We start from the raw sequence: 22,282 nt of genomic DNA, 5'->3' as shown, positions 1-22,282 counted from the left end.
TCAGCTGTTGTCAAACTCACACGGGTCTGAAAAGACAATTATGCTCATAAATAGCATGCCGCGAATGAATTAATGTCGAAAAGAGTATGACATCCTGGCATTTAAAGCATACAACATTTTCAAAATGTCTCACACTATAAAATGTTCTATATTCGCATACCCAAAATGCTTACTATTTAGAACACAAGTACAGGTATTCTGACACAGATAGAGGCCTAGTAACAGTGATCAGCCACACATACTGACTGATAATAGGTCCCCATTTAATTACACAAACATGACAGCACAAACAGTTCATATCGATATGCCTCATCTAATCACGCTCAGCCACCAATTAGAGCCAATACAGTATATACTAGGGCCACAATCCACAGAGGGTTGTCCACAAAAATAGAACAATTTTAGCTTTAGAGGCACTAATGTTGCCGTGGGGATTTCCTCTGGCAGTGTCTTCTTTTAACAACCGAACAGTCTAACCAATGCTCTAGGTGACGACGCTCGCCATAGCCAGACGGGATGATAAACACACTCTTACACACACACACACACACACACACACACACACACACACACACACACACACACACACACACACACACACACACACACACACACACACACACACACACACTCACCACTGAAACAATTATTTGACGGATGCGTCAATATCCCGTTGACCCAATAAACCTTAACTCAATATCACTTCCTTCTCATCGGTAGAGGCGACCACGAAATTGCCTGTCACCAACTATTAGGTCATACAAGGTAGAGTAGGAGGAGATTATTTTCGGATATCGGGGAAATTGCATTTTGTTGAAGATTGGAGAGGATGATTATGTGGTGACGTTAAAGTCTCAGTATCATTTCAACTTATGTTGGGGATCCCAGGAGTTCTTTACCTGAATTGAAGTCACCAACTACAGATCTGATACCTTGATGTATATGGAGGACTTGTAGAACTTGGTAGAGTGGGTACTTACAGCATACACCCCATTCAACCGCCACAATGCACTTTAACGATGCTATAGTCCATTTGTGCTATTCTATTTAATATCTAGTACAGGAACATAAACTCACTCAGGTACAGCAGGAACACATAGAGATCTACACTACATGTCCCTCTGTGCATAGTTACGATACAGTATCAAACCCCCTCCCTAATTCAATTTAATGGGAACGTTTTTCTGGTGACTTACAGTAAGTGACCCATTAAGGCCAAAGCGGGCAACTGGCTAGCGGTAATGTTCTGGATGATTGCTCGCATAAGAAGAGTCAATGTGGTTGAACGCACTGGTGGGCGGATTGTATTAGTAGGAACACGACAGAATATGATTCCTGTCATATTGTACACTAACAAGGCTCAAGGGTGTAAAGTTGCAGCACCACTCCAAATGTAACTAATATTTACTAACCCTTGTGTGGAGTTCATGTTTTTGTTATTCACCGGGGTCTGCTTGACCCACAACATAATTGGGTTTTAAAACACTACAGCCCATAACAATTCAAGTAAAAAGACTTACTGCTCAGATGTTGACTTGTATCAATTATAAACAATATAGACAGTATAGCATACCATTTGTTAAATAAAACACATCAAGACATAGGTGGACTAAGTCATGTTTATCATGAACAAATATCAATGAAACAAGGTTTTCATCACTATAGATGTTCATTACTTTGATCTGAACAAATTAGAAGGACAGATTTTACATACAGTATTTTGTAGACAGGGTAAATGAGCCCCACCGAATGCATATTAAGGCCGGTCTACACACCACATGAGGGATAGAGGTTTACTGTGTGTGTGCTGCAAATGTATTTCTTGCAATTGAGGCGTGTGTACTGTGTATTCCTGTCCTTCTTGGGTCCACCCACACACATCACAGTGATTCTTCTTGAAAACAGTTCAGGAATTTGTTGTTGGAGTTGTTGGCTCTGTGGGTCGGGCGAATGGGGCACCAGCATCCTCCTCCTGAATCCTCCTCACGATGGCTGCAGAAGCTGGAGTCCTTGGGATATGTTGCCTCCTCAGAATTTGAGGTCTTACCAATGCCTTGCCCAGCTCCTTGACAAAGAGCCATTTCCTCTATTGCTTCCCTCTGTTCCAATCTGGGTTCAACGCCATCCAGATGACAAACGCATTGCATGCCGAGATGTGCAAGATGTTGAAGAATATAGGCCATGTAGGGTTCTTCTATTGCAGGTGTAGCCAGTCACCAGCTTGTCTAAATTGTCACCTCTGGGTAAGCACTGCTTGAAGGGACAGCGGCCCCTAAATGGCATAATCTCCTCATCAACAGTAACGTTGGGCCCAGGGTTGTAAAACAGGGGAAGGTGGCCCACCCACTAGTCCCACACTGACCTGATTGCAGCTAGCTTGTCTCTCTGCCACCAAGCTGGTCTGGTGTCTCGGTTATCGAAGAGGATAATCCTGGAAATAATGTGGAAGTTTTCCAGAGACATTGTTCCACTGAAAAGTTCTCTGCCAGTTTCTGAATCCCGCAGGGATTCTGTGGATTCCCCATTGGATCTGAAAACACCAGCAAGGATAAGAACCCCAAAGTATGCATGTAAATGAGTTTGGTCCTTCTCCTTCCATCTCTCTCCAAAAACACGCCTTCCCTCCAAATTAGTGCAGTCCAGAATGATTTCCTGGATGGTGTCTGGGATGAACAGTTCAAAAGAAGACGTGATGTCCTCACATTAGTAACCGCCATCCGGCCCTGGTGACATCCTTATCACGTTGGCAGCCATGCGGGGTGGCTCATTCCTTGGGCAAGAAGACCATTACATTTCACTATTTTTTGACATCCATATTTCTCCTTCTGCAGTCTGCTGATGAGCTGGCTGATGACAGGCTGGTCCTGGCTGCTGACAGGCTGGTCCTGGGGCTGGCTGCTGACAGGCTAGTCCTGGGGCTGGCTGAGGGTCAATCTCATCTTCTTCCAACTCACAAATGGAAGACTCTCCCTCCACACTAGCTTATCGCTCTACAAAAATCATTTCTAAGGCCATACTGATTGACTGTGGTTAGGAGACACACTTGCAAGGCAATTTATTTGCTGTGTCCCTCCCCCAATTTGCAAGTGTGGGGAAATACAGTTTTTTTTTTACAGTGTATCAAAATAATATATTGTAATAACATTGTGTAGGTTCCCGCAAGACATTGTGTAGTTTCACACACTATAAAGGGTAAAGAGTGGGAGAAAAGTGGGAGACGGGCAGCCAGTCAGGGAGACAGACAGGTTTTTGGTGCTATGTTGAAACAGTACACACAGTACACAATTTTAACTTGTTTTCACCTACACACACACTTTTCCACACTTTTACTCCCCTCGGGTCCAGTGGACCCAAACACCACATATGTAATATACATGTGTAGGGTCGTGCACAGTGTGAACTCAATGAAAATGTGTTATTTTACATGTTCTTCACAGAAAATGAGCCAAGGCCCGAGTCTCAGGTTGAAAAAATAATTAACTGTATCAATTGTCTTCTAGAAAACATTGAAAATGGGTCCCACAGACCCGAACACCACACAAGGGTTAAGAATTAAAGTCACCAAATTAAATCTCATTAGCTGTATTGCTACAATAATAGCATCAGCTTAATCTCTTAGTACAGACATATTATGACTTATAAGAAGCAAAATACTGAAGTCAAATTACCAAAAAAATCACATTAACACACATATGCACACACTTCACCCTCTCCACATACACACAGATCCCCCCTCTCCCACACACTCACCCTTCCCCCCACGGTCTGTCAGTATGGTATCAGTGATAACAGCACAGTGATGGGATGATGACGCCAGAGATGGCGTCCTTCCTATCCTGCTGAGTATGCATCATGTACGTCATTTGGGGAGGCAGGTAGCCTAGCGGTTAAGAGCGTTGAGCCAGTTACTGAAAGGCCGCTGGTTTGAATCCCCGAGACAACTAGGCTAAAAATCTGCCGACGTGCCCTTGAGCAAAGCGCTTAACCCTAATTGCTCCTGTAAGTCGCTCTGGATAAGAGTGTGCTAAATGACTCAAATGTAAATGTCATCTACAAAGATTGTGTTGCAGTGGATCGCTACCGTCTTACTGCTATTCTGTCAACTTCTGCATTTGTCTGTTTGGTCCCAAAATATTTGTACATAATATTACCGAGATCATTTGCTATTACCGAAAACAGCTTCTGGACATCAGAACAGCGATCACTAACCTCGATATGGATCAAGATTTTTTACGAGTCTGAAACTGTGGATAAACTGCTCATTCCAGACCAGACCCTAATCCTCAAACGTGAATAATATATATCTAGCTGGTTTTTCTATGCATCGTCAAGGCCGAATGGCAGTTTAGGGTTAAGAGGGGGAGGTGGGTTCTCTTTGTTAACAACAGCTGGTGCGCAATCTCTAATGTTAAGGAAGTCTTGAGGCTCACCTGAGTTAGAATAACTCATGATAAGCTGCAGACCATACTATTTACCAAGAGAGTTTATCTCTATTTTTCATAGATATCTATTTACCACCACAAAACGAAGCTGGCACTAAGAACACACTCAACGAGATGAATAGGGCTACAAGTATCTATTTTTTTTAAGTGGAAGAAAAAGCGAAAAAAGAACACCTCACTGCAGAAATGGGACTGTGTAGAGACAGCCATTTTATGTATATTATACTCTAATTTGCACTGTGCCATGTATTAGGCATAGATATTGTGTGTATGTACTGATATGTAGGCTGTGGCGCGCCGTGACGTGTATGTATGTACTTCAGTCCTTGACTAATAATGTTCTGTACTATGTATTATCCTCTCTTTGGTAGGGGGTAGTATTTTCACCTCCACCTCTATTTTCAACTTTCACCTCCACCTCTGAAAAGCGTGAGGGTCAGCAGTCTCTCAGTCAATGTTTTCCTCATCTGGTGTGTCATCTTTGGAAGATTCTTTATGAATGAAATCCCTTTGTGCTAGGTGATAAAGAACACTATCATTGAAATAAGAGGAATTGTGCATTCCTAGATCAAGAGCATGCCCTACCGCATAGTGCGATGTGGGTGGACCGGTTAGGACGTCATGTTAGACTAGAATCTCAGCTTAAGGATAGCCTTATTAACCAGCGGACATGGAGAACTTTCTCATACAGTTGAACCTAAGTATCATAGCAAAACTGTGTTTACTTTTTACGTGGGTAAGATACCAATTTGGATTAGTTCTCCAGTGGTTCAACGACAAATTAGGGAATATTTTAGCAGCCATTCAATTACATGGTTTAGATTATAGGAACTGATCCCTCCTCAAATTTGTGTGTGTTTACGTGTGCGTGTGTGCGTGTGTGCGTGCGTGTGCGTGTGTGTGTGTGTGTGTGTGTGTGTGTGTGTGTGTGTGTGTGTGTGTGTGTGTGTGTGTGTGTGTGTGTGTGTGTGTGTGTGTGTGTGTGTGTGTGTGTGTGTGTGTGTGTGTGTGTGTGTGGGGCATGTGCGCGCGTGCGCGAGTGAGAGAGAGAGAGAGATAGAGAGAGAGAGATAGAGAGAGATAGAGAGAGAGAGATAGGAACTCTAGATGGGATCATCCTGGAGGAAAAAGGGTCCAGCCACCACATGCTACACAGGGCCTTTGAAGGTGATGGTAAGCAAATGGGGTCTGAGTGTTGCCGAGGACGTGTCACAATGGCACCGCTTAACAAATGGAGATTTTCCCGAAGAAGGCACCCTCAGTGTGGTTAAGTTGAAATTAGCCCGACAACAGTTGGAGAAAGTAGGGAAAGACAAGAAAAATAATATACGCTGGGATCATTTTAGAAAGTGGGAAATTGAAGCTGAGACAAGGACAGAGAGAGAGAGAGGAAAAGTGCAGAGAAGGGTGCAGAGGTAATGATGAAAGCTGAAGAAAAGAAAGGCAAAGCAAGTGGGAACAGACGTAAAGATGTACTGTATCAAAATCATCCACCATCCTCCCCCACCTCAACCAACCGCTACGGTACCACCTCTACACCCAGGACCCCCAGCAGCAGGAGTGGGGGCTGTGTGGGCAGACAGCGAGAATCTGAGGAAGACGAAGAAGAAAAAGACACGCCTCTAACGACCACACACACTGAGTTCCAGAGTAGAATACCAACTCCTCTGACCACCACACACACTGAGTTCCAGAGTAGAATACCAACTCCTCTGACCACCACACACACTGAGTTCCAGAGTAAAATACCAACTCCTCTGACCACCACACACACTGAGTTCCAGAGAAGAATACCAACTCCTCTGACCACCACACACACTGAGTTCCAGAGTAGAATACCAACTCCTCTGACCACCACACACACTGAGTTCCAGAGTAAAATACCAACTCCTCTGACCACCACACACACTGAGTTCCAGAGTAGAATACCAACTCCTCTGACCACCACACACACTGAGTTCCAGAGTAGAATACCAACTCCTCTGACCACCACACACACTGAGTTCCAGAGTAGAATACCAACTCCTCTGACCACCACACACTGAGTTCCAGAGTAGAATACCAACTCCTCTGACCACCACACAAACTGAGTTCCAGAGTAGAATACCAACTCCTCTGACCACCACACACACTGAGTTCCAGAGTAGAATACCAACTCCTCTGACCATCACACACTGAGTTCCAGAGTAGAATACCAACTCCTCTGATCACCACACACTGAGTTCCAGAGTAGAATACCAACTCCTCTGACCATCACACACTGAGTTCCAGAGTAGAATACCAACTCCTCTGATCACCACACACTGAGTTCCAGAGTAGAATACCAACTCCTCTGACCACCACACACACTGAAGGGCATCCTGACACAATTTCTCCTCCCAATACTACGAGAGAAAATAACGAATACCTGTATTGGCTGGGAATCTCATCCCTTGACCACAGTCTGGCCACATGCTGTTCACGCTGAACGACAACAAGCTGCAGGAAGGGAGAAACAGCTAATGGAGGAAACAGAGGGAACTCGGGAGACAGAGGAAGAGGAAGGTAGGATGGAAAAACAAGTGGAGGAAGGGGCAGAGGAGAAAGATGTTTAGGAGGAAGAGGGGAACCATGGAGGTGTAATAACTGTCAACAGCCTGGGCCACATTTTAAAAAATTGACCCCAGAACAGGGGTGATGTGAATGGCTATGATGAAGCTGAGTAGAGTGATACCTACTAACCACCACCACCACATGTGACAGAGTCTAACCCTCAGACTATAGTGGGAGGCTCGAGATAGGATGAGGAGGAGGTAGAAGGAAAAGACAGCCAACAATGCCACTTTGGTGAGTCTCCAATTTGATCTTCTAAGTGCAGATTCACCTAATATAGATGTGTGTGTGGGCGGTGTGAAAATATCTTTCCTGGTCGATTCAGCAGCAACCATCTCTATTTAATATAAATGTAACAATTTTAAAGTTCCATTGTCAAAATATGTAAGAAATAGACTATTTGGGGCATCTGGCATTCCAATGGTAGAGAACCTTACCAAACGCCTTTCGGTCCAACTTGGTGATATTTTAAATCATAGTTTTGTTCATTCTCCTAAATGCCCTGTATATTTAATGGAAAGATACCTATTGTGTTAGGAATTAACATTACTTGCAGTGAGGAAGGTCTGGTAGTATCTGCTCCAAGCATTGGTATATATACCACACTGGACTTCCAGTACCAGGCCAGTTTTCAGACCCCTTTGACCCACTGAATGCATTTGCTCGACCAGACCAAACTAAGCCTGACCATTACACTGCCCCGCCAACTTTAGTCATGGTCGAAGGGACCATTTGTTTGAATCACTGTGGCATTGTGAGACAGAGCAGGAAGAGTTAGGTTATGTGTTATATGTATGTAGGACCTTTGTGTGTGGTAGCTGATGTGAACTTAACCATTGAACAGCAACAGTTTTTCTCTGTGCCCCAGTCAGTTCCCCATATCTCTATCTCCTCCCGCGCCGGAAGAGTGGGTGCCAGAGCAGTCTTCTAGTGAGGCTTCGGATGCACGCATACCACCCACCGCTCCAGAGTATATTACTCACTCAAAGAGATATCCGGGATTGTAACATACTCTAGCTGTGGACATGATGTCGGAGTCCATACAGCCAATTAGATTTTCAGTGCATCGTGCTGAAAGGAGTAAACATCTCTCCGTTAAGAAGAAGGGCGGGGGTGTATGTTTCATGATTAACGACTCATGGTGTATTTGTAACAACATACAGGAACTCAAGTCCTTTTGTTCACCTGACCTAGAATTCCTCGCAATCAAATGTCGACCATATTATCTCCCAAGAGATCTATCCTCGGTTATCGTCACAGCCGAACATATCCCCACGCAGGCGGATACCAAGACGGTCATCAAGGAACTTCTTTGGACTTTATGCAAACTGGAAACCAGATATCCAGAGGCTGCATTTATTGTAGCTGGGGATTTTAACAAAGCTAATCTGAGAACAAGGCTACCTAAAATCTATTAGCATATAGATTGCAGTACACAAGCGAGTAACACACTTGACAATTGCTACTCTAACTTCCGCGATGAACACAAGGCCCTCCCCCGCCTTCCTTTTGGCAAATCTGACCATGACTCTATCTTGCTGCAGCCCTCCTATAGGCAGAAACTAAAACAGGTCTATCCAACGCTGGTCTGACCAATTGGATTCCACGCTTCAAGATTGCTTCAGATTGCTTTGGATCTAGCAGCGTAAGCATTTCGCTACACTCGCAATAACATCTGCTAACCATGTGTATGTAACCAATAAAATTTGATATGATTTTGGGATTTGAGAGGATACCAAATGGGAAGAATTTGCTACATGGGTTAAGGGCGTGAGGTTGGCAACTGATAGGGAGGCTCAGCCAGACAGGAGAGAATTCTCCTCGGGGGCTCACAGAAAGGATGTGAACAGCACGGATGCAGTGCTCAGAGGAGACAATGAATCCCTGTTCCTGTTCCCATTGCACCTAACCAGCCCGCCCCTGACAGCGCACTGTTGTCTCAGGTTCCGGACTATCGGCTTCACTAAGGATAAATATGACATAGGGAAGATGAGAGGAGCAACGTCTGTGACCTTCTCTCCTAAAAGCACATACCGGTCCCACAAGGCACAGTACCCCTTGCGTAAGGAGGAAGGCTTTGGCAAAATCCTGACCTCTCTGCTGAGCAAGGGGGCTGTTGTCACCTGTACGTCATCACCTTGCAACACGCCAATTTGTACGGTTAGAAAAGCATCTGGTGAATGGAGAATGGTACAGGATCTGAGATGCAGTGTACGCCATGACCCCAGTAGTGCCAAACCCAGTCACTATCCTTACTTCTGTCCCGCCAGATTCAAATTGTTGATTTGTTGTTGTTGATTTGGCTAATGCATTTTTTAGCATTCCTGTGCACCCAGATTCTCAGTACTGGTTTGTGTTTTCTTTCAAAGACAAAATGATGTTGAGAGCCCTGTCATTTTTACAGATGAACTGAGCACTCTTATTCAGTATGTTGATGACCTCCTTCTTTGCTCTCCTGACAGAGAATTATGTGAAATTGATACTGTTGCACTGCTACATTTTCTACCTGATAACGGCCCCAAGGCCTCGAAAAACAAATGAACATCTGTCCAACAGACTGTTAAATATTTGGAACACGTTATCACATCAGGGGGAAGAAGCTTTGCTACAGATAGGATTGAAGCTTGGCTACAGACAGGGTTAAAGCTATTTCACAAGTTCATAAACTATGCACCAAGGAACAAGTGTTGACACTGCTGGGACTGGCAGGCTATTGTAGAGTTTGGTTAATTGATTATGCTGAAATTGTCCAACCTCTCTCTCTGATCTCATTCATTTGAAACCCATGGCCACGGGAGATCAGATAGAGTGGACAGAAGATGTTGAAGAATCGTTCATTCGGCTTAAACAGATCATGGGAGATCAGATAGAGTGGACTGAAGATGGTGAAGAATCGTTCATTCGGCTTAAACAGGTCATTCAGATAGCTGAAGATGGTGAAGAATCAGGTCATGCCACGGAGATCAGATAGAGTGGACTGAAGATGTTGAAGAATCGTTCATTCGGCTTAAACAGATCATGGGAGATCAGATAGAGTGGACTGAAGATGGTGAAGAATCGTTCATTCGGCTTAAACAGGTCATGGGAGATCAGATAGAGTGGACTGAAGATGGTGAAGAATCGTTCATTCGGCTTAAACAGGTCATGGGAGATCAGATAGAGTGGACTGAAGATGTTGAAGAATCGTTCATTCGGCTTAAACAGACACTCTCGTCACGGTCTTGTTTGGGGTTCCCTGATCACTCCAAACCTCCATTAGTTTGTTTTGGAAAATAATGGGTTCATGTCAGCAGTACTGACACAAACTGTGGTAAGATGAGACCTGTTGGTGTCTACTGGAAACGTCTCCATACTGCACTGCTCCCCTGCCTCCACTCTGTGGCGGCAGCAACGACCACTGGCCTGTGCTGACATTGTAGCTATGCGGCCCTTAACTGTTCATTTGCCTCATTATGTCTCCCCCTTGACCACAGGCAAGGACAGCATACCTCACCCCTGCAAGGCTGCTACATAGGCAGAATGTGTTACTTACAATGTGGCATGTTGCTCTGAACCGATGTACGGTCTTAAACCCTGCAACCTGACACCCCACACAGTCTGACGGCGATGCACACGACTGCAGTGAGGTGGTTGACCTCTTGTGTAAACCACGCCCTGACCTCCAAGATGTGACTGTTCCTAACGGTGATCTAATCTGTTTTGTTGATGGTCGTGCGAAACGTTCTTCATCAGGAGATCCAGTCGCATCGTATGCTGTGTGTACACCCCCCAGTATTGAGGAGGCAGCCAGACTGCAGAGCTGTTTGCTCTCACACATGCCTTTGTGTTAGGAAAGGGACAGTCACTCACAGTGTACACTGACTCTCAGTGCGCTTTAGGTGTCTGTCACATTTTTTGGAACACTGTGGCAACATCGTGTTTTCCTCAACTCAATTGCTAAACCAATAGCACACCATAACACGGTTCAGTAACTGCTTGAGGCAGTACTCCTGCCCTCCACACTTGCTATTTGTAAATGTGCATCTCATACTAAACACACTGATGCTGTATCTCTAGGAAATGCTGCTGCAGACTGTGCAGCGAAAGCGACTGCTGATTCCCCCACCTCCCCTCTCCATGTGAAGTCATGCATCGACCCTGCAACCTCTCTTTCTTTTAATGATGTTTCTCTGCTACAACAGGGGGCTGACGGAGTGGAGAAGAAACGCTGGCAGTGAACATGTGTAACTCTGAGGGTGTCTGGAAGGGCCCGACCGTCCTCCCTTTACCCCCTCCAGTGGTTTTTCCCTACCGTGCGAAATTGTGGGGTGGATGTATAAATATGTTTGGGATTACATTTGGGTTTACTCGTTTTGCTGAATGTTTTAGTAAACAACGTTCTATCTGTGCAGCCCATAATGTTGGAAGAGCTACACCCAGGCTTATTTCAGCTCACCCCACACCTGAGATGCCTTTCAGTTACTTGATGAGTATTGTCTGGTAATAGCGGACATGTTTTCTAAACGGATAGAATGTTTTCCATGCAGGCATGTGTCATCATAGCTAAGGCACTAATGAGAGAAACTGTTCTCAGTTGGGGGATTCTGGGAAAATTCTCAAGCGACAACGGCTCACATTTTGAAAATAATGTAATAAAGAGTTTATCCGAGTGTCTGGGCGTTGACCTGCGCACTCGCTGTTCATATCATCCGGCCAGTGGGGGCGCAGTAGAACGCAACAACCAAACCGTGAAAACGAATCTATGTAAAGTTATGGCTGAGCAAAGGCTGAGGAAAATTGTGGGGGAGTTTCTCTCCCATTGGGTAGAGCCCATTGTTCCACTGGACTGTCGCCCCATGAAATACTTACAGGAAGGCCAATGAAGATGCTGAAGCTGGCCCAGCTTACCTTGACCGGTGTGGACAAACAGATGGTAAAGTACATGATAGGACTTAAGAGCTGCCCTGTCCGAGCCAAATGGAAGACAGCTGCATAAGATCTCCCCTGGCGACTGGATCGTGGTGAAGGATCTCAGATGAAAGCACTGGCACCAACCTCGGTGGAGGGGACCATACCAAGTGCTGCTGACCCCCCTGACTGCAGTCTGGATCGCTGAAAGGGACAACTGGATCCCGCTGCCGGAAGGTGGGCAAACCTGAGGACGATCAGATCTGAGGTGATGGCAGCAATTCACACTTTTTATCCTGGTACTGGACTGCTGCTCTGTTCAAGACAGATTGGTGTCAAAAGTGGGATGGTAGGATTGAGTGACAATTCACCAGCTCACCCCCATGACCATCCCCCAATCTACTTTGATGAATTGATGTATTTTATCCATAACAAGGTGCCTCAAACCAATGGACAATGACATCGTGTTTGTGGACTGACACCTACATCGGTGTCAGGGTTTTTTCCCCTGATGGCAATAAGACTTACTGACTGTAAAACTTTCAAGATGTTTCATTCATCAATTGTTCCCTACACTGTTTATAAGGCCTATGACTATCCCCCACCCCCTCCTGGGGGCACGTTTTGGTTTTTGCCTTAGCACAACACAGCTGATTCAAATCATCAAAGCTTGATAATGAGTTGGTTATTTGAATCAAAGTTTATAAGACCAATCACTGAGAGCTATGCAAATACTACAACTCCAAAAATGTGTGAACTGAACTGCAGACAAACGCCTGGCTTTAATTGTTCCTGATACTGTTGTTATTGATGTTATTCCTGAATCTTTCTCTTGGTGTGTGAGATTCACTGGTTCTGGAATTGGGAGTGTTAGATAGCCAACTCTGTAAAAAAGGCTGTTATGGGAAACATTAATTGTATGTATCCACGTAAATCACATCAAATTGTATTGTAGACCTTACAGTGAAATGCTTACTTACAAACCCTTAACCAACAATGCAGTTTTAAGAAAAATAAGCGTTAAGTAAAAAATAGATAAGTAAAAAATAAAAGTAACAAATAAATGAGTATGCGTCTGACCTTGCAATACTGTGTGAAACGGTCCTATTATAATCTCCTGTTCTTGGGAATATCATCATGTGTTGCAAACCAGCTTGTACCTGCGTCTTTGTATAGATAAAGTCCCGCCCAAGAACAGGAAACTATAAAGATATGTGCTTACCACCCAATGCTTCAGGATTCAGACTGTCTACACTGCACTGTGTAACTGTTCCTTCTGTGCTCTGATATAAATCATCTTAGTTTGACTTGGTCTCCAGCAAATCCTTATTTTATAATATCCACAACAGTCAGCAAGAAAAAGGTGCTGATCGTGGACTACAGGAAATGGAGGCCGACAGCGGGCCGAGAGCTTCACGTTCCTTGGTGTCCTTTTAAAGAAAGCACGACAATCTCAAATCGTCCCCCTCAGGAGGCTGAAACAATTTCGGCATGGGCTCCCAGACCCTCAAAAAGTTCTACAGCGTCTTGACTGCATCACCACTTGGTATGGCACATGCTTGGCACCCGACCGCAAGGCGCTACAGAGGGTAGTGCGCACGGGCCAGTACATCACGGAGGCAGAGCTCCCTGCCATCCAGGACCTCTATACCAGGCGGTGTCAGAGGAAGGCCCTAAAAATGGTCAAAAGACTCCAGCCACCCCAAGTCATAGACTGTTCTCTCTACTAACGCATGGCAAGCGGTACCGACGCAGCAAGTCTGGAACCAACAGGGCCCTGAACAGCTTCTACCCCCAAGCAATAAGACTGATACATACTTAATCCGGGTAGTTATTGGTTAACTATTGACTCTTTCTGCATTGACCCTTTGTATACTAACTCTTTTGACTCATTCACTGCTGCTGCTGTTTATTGTTCATCATGTTGCCATGTCACTTGACCCCTACACATATTTACACATCTACCTCAGTTACTTCGTACCAATGCACATCAACTCAGTACCCCGTGTATATAGACAAGTTATCGTTTCTCATTGTGTATCTATTCCTTGTGTTACTTTTTCTCAATTTCTCTCTCTCCATTGTCGAAAAGGGCCCTTAAGCATTCCACTGTTAGTCTAAACCTGTTGTTTACAAAGCACGTGACAAATAACATTTGATTTGAGTGTTAAGAGGAAATGACAGAACATTATTCTGTCTACTCTCCTCTATCTCTGCACCGCTGGCCTGGGAGCAGCTAGGCTGTGATGCAAATCTGCATTCATCATCCTGCCACTGTCATCTTAGAGAGAAAAAGAGAGAAAGAGAGAGAGAAAGGGAGAGAGCGAGAGCATATGTGTGTCTGTGTGTTGGAAGAGATAAGACGTTTTGTTAGTCCACAATCATGAACACCTATGTGACATACCATGATATGTCTGAGGCTACACTTGTGTGTACCAATATGAGTGTGTGTATGAATCAAAATAGGTTCTGTGGACATGACTATCCCTTGTCCCAAGACACATCCTATAGCAGAGGTTCCCAAAAGCGGTCATGAGACACCTCCTGGGGTTTTTGCCTTGGCACAACACAGCTGATTCAAATCATCAAAGCTTGATAATGAGTTGGTTATTTGAATCAGCTGTACAGTGCTAGGGAAGAAACCAAAACATGCCCCCGGGAGGCCAGGATCCAGTTTGGGAACCCTTGTCCTAGAGTACAAGATGCTCCAAGTGCCTCTCCCTTCTCTCCTGAGGGGCTCAAACAAAAGCACTCCAGCCTAGAAAGCAAAACATACTATTCTCCCAGTGTCCTCCACCAACCACAGACCTGTCTAAGTCCAGACATGAAGAGAAAACTCAAGCTGATCCAATCAGAAAGAGAGAATCACTCGTGTCATGTGGATTAAGGTAGTGTTAAATTATTCAGAGTTAGACAGAAGAGTGCCAAGTCTGGACCATATCTCTGAGCGGTACTCTCCACTGCCAGACAGACAGAGCACACCATGAATTGTCAATGAGACCAGTGTGAGCACAGCACAGCTTAGGTCATTCAGCACACTTTATGGCAATGATTTTTGTGCAAACACACACAGGTATTGTATGTGTGTTTGTGGCCAAGTATGCAAATGTAACTGCATGGATACACGCATGCAGGGAAGCAAACAAGCAAATATGTGCGCACGTACACACAAATATGCGCCCACCCACGCCAACCCACCTATGACAGCCAATATAGTTCCCTAGATTAGAAATCACATAACTTTACTAAAGCAGTTGTTTGACCTCATTACTTCAGAAAAAACAACTTCCACTATCCCTTCTTATCATCCTCCCATCTTCTCATCCTCCCTTCTTCCCATCTTCTCATCCTCCCATTCTCCCTTCTTCTCATCCTCCCATCCTCCCATCTTCTCATCCTCCCAATCCTCCCATCTCCTCATCCTCCCTTCTTCCCTTCTTCCCTTCTTCTCATCCTCCCATCTTCTCATCCCCCAATCCTCCCATCTCCTCATCCTCCCTTCTTCCCATCTTCTCATCCTCCCATTCTCCCTTCTTCTCATCCTCCCATCTTCTCATCCTCCCAATCTTCCCATCTCCTCATCCTCCCATTCTCCCTTCTTCTCATCCTCCCATCTTCTCATCCTCCCAATCCTCCCATCTCCTCATCCTCCCTTCTTCCCTTCTTCTCATCCTCCCATCTTCTCATCCCCCAATCCTCCCATCTCCTCATCCTCCCTTCTTCCCATCTTCTCATCCTCCCATTCTCCCTTCTTCTCATCCTCCCATCTTCTCATTCTCCCAATCCTCCCATTTTCTCATCCTCCCTTCTTCCCATCTTCTCATCCTCCCTATCGTCTCATCCTCCCATTCTCCCATCTTCTCATCCTCCCTTTCTCCCTTTTTCCCATCCTTCCATCTTCCCATCTTCCAATATTCCCATCCCCCCTTCTTCCCATCCTCTCTTCTTCCATCTTCCCATCCGTTTTATCTTCCCATCCTCCCATCGTCCATCCTCCCATCCCCCTTCTTCCCATCCTCCCATCGTCCATCCTCCCATCCCCCCTTCTTCCCATCCTCCCATCCCCCCTTCTTCCCATCCTCCCATCATCCATCCTCCCATCCCCCCTTCTTCCCATCCTCCCATCGTCCATCCTCCCATCCCCCCTTCTTCCCATCCTCCCATCGTCCATCCTCCCATCCCCCTTCTTCCCATCCTCCCATCCCCCCTTCTTCCCATCCTCCCATCGTCCATCCTCCCATCACCAGTGATCTCCTGAAGAGGTGGTAAACAGAGAGAGTGTGGAAAAGAAGAAGAGACCACATCACCAGTGCGGCTGACCTCATGGTTTTATGAAGATGTCCTATTTTGGGGTAAATTTGACTCATCCCCCGACACCTCATTTCAAAATCCCAATAAAAAACACAGAGAGAAAGGGGGGGGGGGCGGAGGGAAGGGAGAGGGGAGGGGAGGGAGAGGGGGAGGGGCGGAGGGAAGGGAGAGGGGGGCGGAGGGAAGGGAGAGGGGGAGGGAAAGAAATAAAGAAAGAGCGAGAGTTAGAAAGATGGCAAGAAGGAAAAAGGGAAGGAAAGAGTCTTTGCTTCCTTGTCATTTTCCCGTTCAATAACATGACATTGTTCACATAATGTGACACTGAAACAGACGATGAAAAAGTGACATTTGATATGATCAAGTGGAGAACATTGGCGGCTTTAAAAGCAAAGTGGAGCGAGTGTCTAACTGACACTGAAACTGACCCACTGTTGTTTCACTCTGGTATTAAATACATGTTAGGCCCTGGCCTGGTGGCATTGTTGAGATTGACGTCTTTTAAAATGACTACTCACTGTTGACCGTTTCACGTCATCTACTGTGCAGTATACGTAACTGCCGTGGGGAACAAACCAATGGCAGAACGTTTACATTTCTTCTCCCAAATAAAGACGTTTCATTATGTCCACCGTTATTCTCATACCACCACTTGATGAATCGACCAAAGGCTATGGCTTATGACCGGAGTCACCTTGTACGTTTCTATGTCTAGATCTTCAACCGTCTGGTTGGGATGCAAAGGAAGCAGGAAAACAGTTAGCGTACAACAGGAAATAAAACTCAAAACACATTTTGTCATTGGATAATATTGCCATTTTACAACAATCTTACAAACACATTGCATAAAATCTAAGAAAATATATATATATATTTATATATACCTTTAAATCATTATTAAAACATGTGGTTGTGTATTTACATACATGTGAATTTGAATAAATAGCTTTTTTTAATCAATATATTGACTTAATGCTTAAATAACATATTGTGTCCATATTGTTTGTAGTTGGATAGTTAAATATCAGAACTATAAACTCTCCCCAGTTTCCTTACTTTTGACCAAGACTCAAAAGAGACTGGGAAGGGGATTCAAACAAACCACAAGGCTCCTACATCGCACTACATTTGACTTGAAAAAGGTCATTTATGTTTAAGCCGGTATCTGCTGTGTTTACCGCAAAAACGATCTCTGTGAAAGTCAGTGAAATTACCTTCAATAAAAGTCAAGTGTAGTGCAATGTCGGCGCATTTGGTTTGAATCCTGGCCCCAGTCCCATCTCACAACAAACCCAACTGTTGTTTCCAGACTGGCCAAACGTTGCTGTTGCTACTGTCAGAGGGCATCCTGATTGGATGGAGGCTGTATGAGGGAACCTTAATGTGGCAGAAGTGGGACGTACTGGAGTCCTGTGAGGGTAAAATGAGTATATCATCCTAATCAAATAAATATCAGATTGGGTATACCAACCTTATATGGTAAGTCTGTATTGTTCAATAAATTAAAAGCCTAAAATATTTTTATTTGTAGTCGAATACTTTCCATGGTGATGCTACCCCAGGGCAGTGAAGGGGACATTGCCCTATGTCAGGTGCCATATTTTGGACGGGATGTTAAACGGGTGTCCTGGCTCTCTGTGGTCATTAAAGATCCCATGTCACTTATCATAGAGTAGGGGTGTTAACCCTGGTGTCCTGGCTAGATTCCCAATCTGTCCCTCATACCATCATGGCCACCTAATCATCCCCAGCTTCAAATTGGCTCATTCATCCTCACTCCTCTCCCCTGTAACTATTCCCCACGTCGTTGCTGTGAATGAGAATGTGTTGTGTCAACTTACCTGGTAAAATAAGTGATAGTGATTAGTGATTCAGCTCTGACAGACAAAGGAGAATCACTGCACTTTGTTGTAATATTACTTTATATGTTACATTAGACCATGATTTCAGAGCAGGGAAATTGGCCACAACCTCAAAATGTAGAACATACACATGACCATAGCACTTCAAATTAAAAAGTAGAAAGTCAACCTTGGAGCATTCCCAGATTCAGGATGTGTTTATAAAACAATATAGTTTTATTTTTCATTTTATTGGTATTGTTATATACATGGCATAATTTTGTGCTTTTTTTTATCAAGAAAACATCAGAAGAAAAAAAAAAGAACTGTACTTGAAGTCTGTATAGAGATTTGGACAAGGCTTTGAGCCAAAGACAGTTAGTTTTCCAGTGAGTTAACGATGGTCCATTGAAGAGGATGAGAACGTTGGAGGTGATGTGCTTTACCAACAATAGCAAAGGCACCTGTGTATCGCTTTCTTAGAAAAACAAATCAGTCCACGCAAATCTCTCGGTTCAAGTTCGGCCCGGCGGCGGCGCAACACTCATTCCCCATCTGAGAACGATAGAAAAATAGAAAAAAAAGGAGAAAACAAATTGTCACTTTATATCGTTTTTTTGTTCCATCAAAATTTTGGAAGAAGGGGCTTTTTCCCCAAGCCTCATTTTTCAAGGGATTCCTGATTTTTCTTCTTTGTGTGGGAGGATTGTGAGAGAGAGATGACGAAGGGAGGAGAAAGAGAGCAGGAGAGAGAACGACAGAGAGGGTAAGAGAAAGAAATAACAACTGACAGAGAGGAAGAGGAAAAGTAATACAAAGAAAGAAGGAAGAAGAGAAAAAAGAAAGAGAGAGATGAGAAAGAGAGAGATGAGAAAGAGAGAGATGAGAAAGAGAGAAATAGAGAGATGAGAAAGAGAGAGATGAGAAAGAGAGAGATGAGAAAGAGAGAGATGAGAACGAGAGAAAGAGAGAGATGAGAACGAGAGAAAGAGAGAGATGAGAAATAGAGAGATGAGAGAGAGAAAGAGAGAGATGAGAAAGAGAGAGATGAGAACGAGAGAAAGAGAGAGATGAGAACGAGAGAAAGAGAGAGATGAGAAAGAGAGAGATGAGAAAGAGAGAAATAGAGAGATGAGAAAGAGAGAGATGAGAAAGAGAGAAAGAGAGAGATGAGAAAGAGAGAGATGAGAAAGAGAGAGATGAGAAAGAGAGAGATGAGAAAGAGAGAAAGAGAGAGATGAGAAAGAGAGAAAGAGAGAGATGAGAAAGAGAGAAAGAGAGAGTGACCACAGGGAAAGAAAGAAAATGAAGAATGTCTGTCAAAGAAAGTAAATCTATCGATGGACGGGGATCAGTATGGATGGGGATCAGTATGGATGGGGATCAGTATGGATGGGGATCAGTATTGATGGGGATCAGTATGGATGGGGAACAGTATGGATAGGGATCAGGGTCTGTTGGGGTCCTGGTATCCTGGACTGGGATCCTAATGAGGGGAAGGCCTTTCTGGTGTTCAGCGGTCTGCTGGCCCCCCCCCCTCTCAGCTCCACAGACACACGTTGCTGGTCGTCTGGCAGGTGGAGCCCTTCTCAGCCGGGGACAGGTAGAGCTTGCCGCTTGGGCACACGCACAGCTCGTACACAGTCTGTTTGGGGTACGTGGTGCCCGGCGCCCCGTGCAGCGGGTCTGCCGCTGTCCCGTGAGGAATGTTCCCCAGACGAATTGTGTTGGAATCTAAAAAGATCTGGAGAGTGAAAGAAAAAGAAAGAAGGACAATAAGATATAAGATATAAAACAGAAGGAAGTGAATAAAGACAGAGACAGACAGACAGACAGACAGACAGACAGACAGACAGACAGACAGACAGACAGACAGACAGACAGACAGACAGACAGACAGAGACAGACAGACAGACAGACAGACAGACAGACAGACAGACAGACAGACAGACAGACAGACAGACTAAGGTCATTCTAGTCACTTAATGGTTACTCACTCCTGCACTATCTAGCTCTCCATGTCGTGACACTCGTATAATACAGTCTCTCTAAATTGGCCGCCAGAGGACAGACACTTCCTGTCCAGTTAAACCATAGAAACAGAATGGAATTACCATGGAAATTATCACAATACCAGGCAGCCATTGCGAGAGTACCCATGAGTTTACCAGTCAAATTGCCAGGGTTAGAGGTTCCAAGCCCTTTCTATGGATTCTATTTCTGAGTTCAACACCCTTATGCGACCATGGCCTCTCCATCTGTCAAGAGAAAACACCTGTGCAGAAGCACCAGCAGCAGTCAGTCAGTAGCATCTCCTCTCCCCGAGTAATGAGCACCATACACTCCATTAGAAGAGCCTTCACTAGGAGTGTGTATCGTTTATGAAGTGTCATACACACCACTAACGACGCAATGGAGGGACGAGAGTGAGAAGGAGAGAGAGAAATATAAAGAGAGAGAGAGGGAGAGAGAGAGGGGAAGAAAGAGGGATAGAGAGATTTGTATTTCAAAAGCTGAGTGCTCCTGGTATTGCGATTGAAACAGGCAGCGATCAACTTAGAACTCATTAGATCCCCTCTTATTTATTGACGGATATTTACTCATTTATCCATTTATTTATTTATATCTGTATTTATCTAAGTATAAAGTAACAAGAGCACTCCTTGACAGCCTTAAGTAGCTCGCTACCAGGTAATCTCTCCCGGCATTTACCCACCATCATTGATGTACCCCATTTTCATGATGAAGGAGAAAAGAGAAATATACTAAATGGAGAGAGTGACATTGCAGAGAGAGAGAGAGAGAGAAATAAAGAGAGAGAGGGAAAGTGTAGGAACCAGGGAAGAGAGCGCCGGTATTCAGATATAAGCCTGCGGTGGCGAACCAATTAGTGTAAGTAATGGTGTCTCCGTGAGCTGACAGGGCATATCTCCACCAGCGTAAACACAAACAAAAGCCCAGACACACTCCTCCCTCCCTGACTCCCTCCCTCCAGCATGATGATGGATCAGAGACGGCAGCAGCCGCCATGTTTATCTTCTTTCCTTTGATTACCTGGAGCACCACTAATAGTGCATAGTCCACAGGTCTGGCCTGGTCTGCCATGGCCGTTAGCTAACTCCACAGGTCTGGCCTGGTCTGCCCTGGCCGTTAGCTAACTCCACAGGTCTGGCCTGGTCTGCCCTGGCCGTTAGCTAACTCCACAGGTCTGGCCTGATCTGCTCGCTAGCTAGGTAACTCCACAGGTCTGACCTGGTCTGCCATGGCCGTTAGCTAACTCCACAGGTCTGGCCTGGTCTTCCATGGCCATTAGCAAACTCCACAGGTCTGGCCTGGTCTGCCATGGCCGTTAGCTAACTCCACAGGTCTGGCCTGGTCTGCCCTGGCCGTTAGCTAACTCCACAGGTCTGGCCTGGTCTGCCCTGGCCGTTAGCTAACTCCACAGGTCTGGCCTGATCTGCTCGCTAGCTAGGTAACTCCACAGGTCTGACCTGGTCTTCCATGGCCGTTAGCTAACTCCACAGGTCTGGCCTGGTCTGCCATGGCCGTTAGCGAACTCCACAGGTCTGGCCTGGTCTGCCATGGCCGTTAGCTAACTCCACAGGTCTGGCCTGGTCTGCCATGGCCGTTAGCTAACTCCACAGGTCTGGCCTGATCTGCTCGCTAGCTAGGTAACTCCACAGGTCTGGCCTGGTCTGCCATGGCCGTTAGCAAACTCCACGGGTCTGGCCTGGTCTGCCATGACCGTTAGCGAACTCCACAGGTCTGGCCTGGTCTGCCATGGCCGTTAGCTTACTCCACAGGTCTGGCCTGGTCTGCCATGGCCGTTAGCTAACTCCACAGGTCTGGCCTGATCTGCTCGCTAGCTAGGTAACTCCACAGGTCTGGCCTGGTCTGCCATGGCCGTTAGCAAACTCCACGGGTCTGGCCTGGTCTGCCATGACCGTTAGCGAACTCCACAGGTCTGGCCTGGTCTGCCATGGCCGTTAGCTTACTCCACAGGTCTGGCCTGGTCTGCCATGGCCTTTAGCGAACTCCACAGGTCTGGCCTGATCTGCTCGCTAGCTAGGTAACTCCACAGGTCTGACCTGGTCTTCCATGGCCGTTAGCTAACTCCACAGGTCTGGCCTGGTCTGCCATGGCCGTTAGCGAACTCCACAGGTCTGGCCTGGTCTGCCATGGCCGTTAGCTAACTCCACAGGTCTGGCCTGG

General features: G+C 45.4%; 1 protein-coding gene across 2 annotated transcripts in view; it reads right to left on the bottom strand.

The window, feature by feature from the left end:
* Positions 1–16,838: 16,838 nt before the first annotated feature.
* LOC127923913 (zeta-sarcoglycan) overlaps positions 16,839–22,282 on the bottom strand; it is a 369,996-nt gene continuing 364,552 nt past the window's right edge. Inside the window, exon 8 of one of the 2 annotated variants that reach the window (XM_052508122.1) lies at positions 16,839–19,814. In XM_052508122.1, coding sequence (XP_052364082.1) covers positions 19,611–19,814 — 204 coding nt within the window. In that variant the 3' untranslated portion in view covers positions 16,839–19,610. The remainder of the gene's footprint in view (positions 19,815–22,282) is intronic. The other variant, XM_052508121.1, reaches the window with a different exon arrangement.

The sequence above is a fragment of the Oncorhynchus keta genome, unplaced genomic scaffold (genome assembly GCF_023373465.1).
Source record: "Oncorhynchus keta strain PuntledgeMale-10-30-2019 unplaced genomic scaffold, Oket_V2 Un_contig_3376_pilon_pilon, whole genome shotgun sequence".
NCBI classification, from domain to species: domain Eukaryota; kingdom Metazoa; phylum Chordata; class Actinopteri; order Salmoniformes; family Salmonidae; genus Oncorhynchus; species Oncorhynchus keta.
Note: the sequence above shows the minus strand (reverse complement) of the source record. Positions and strands in the feature narration are given on the sequence as shown.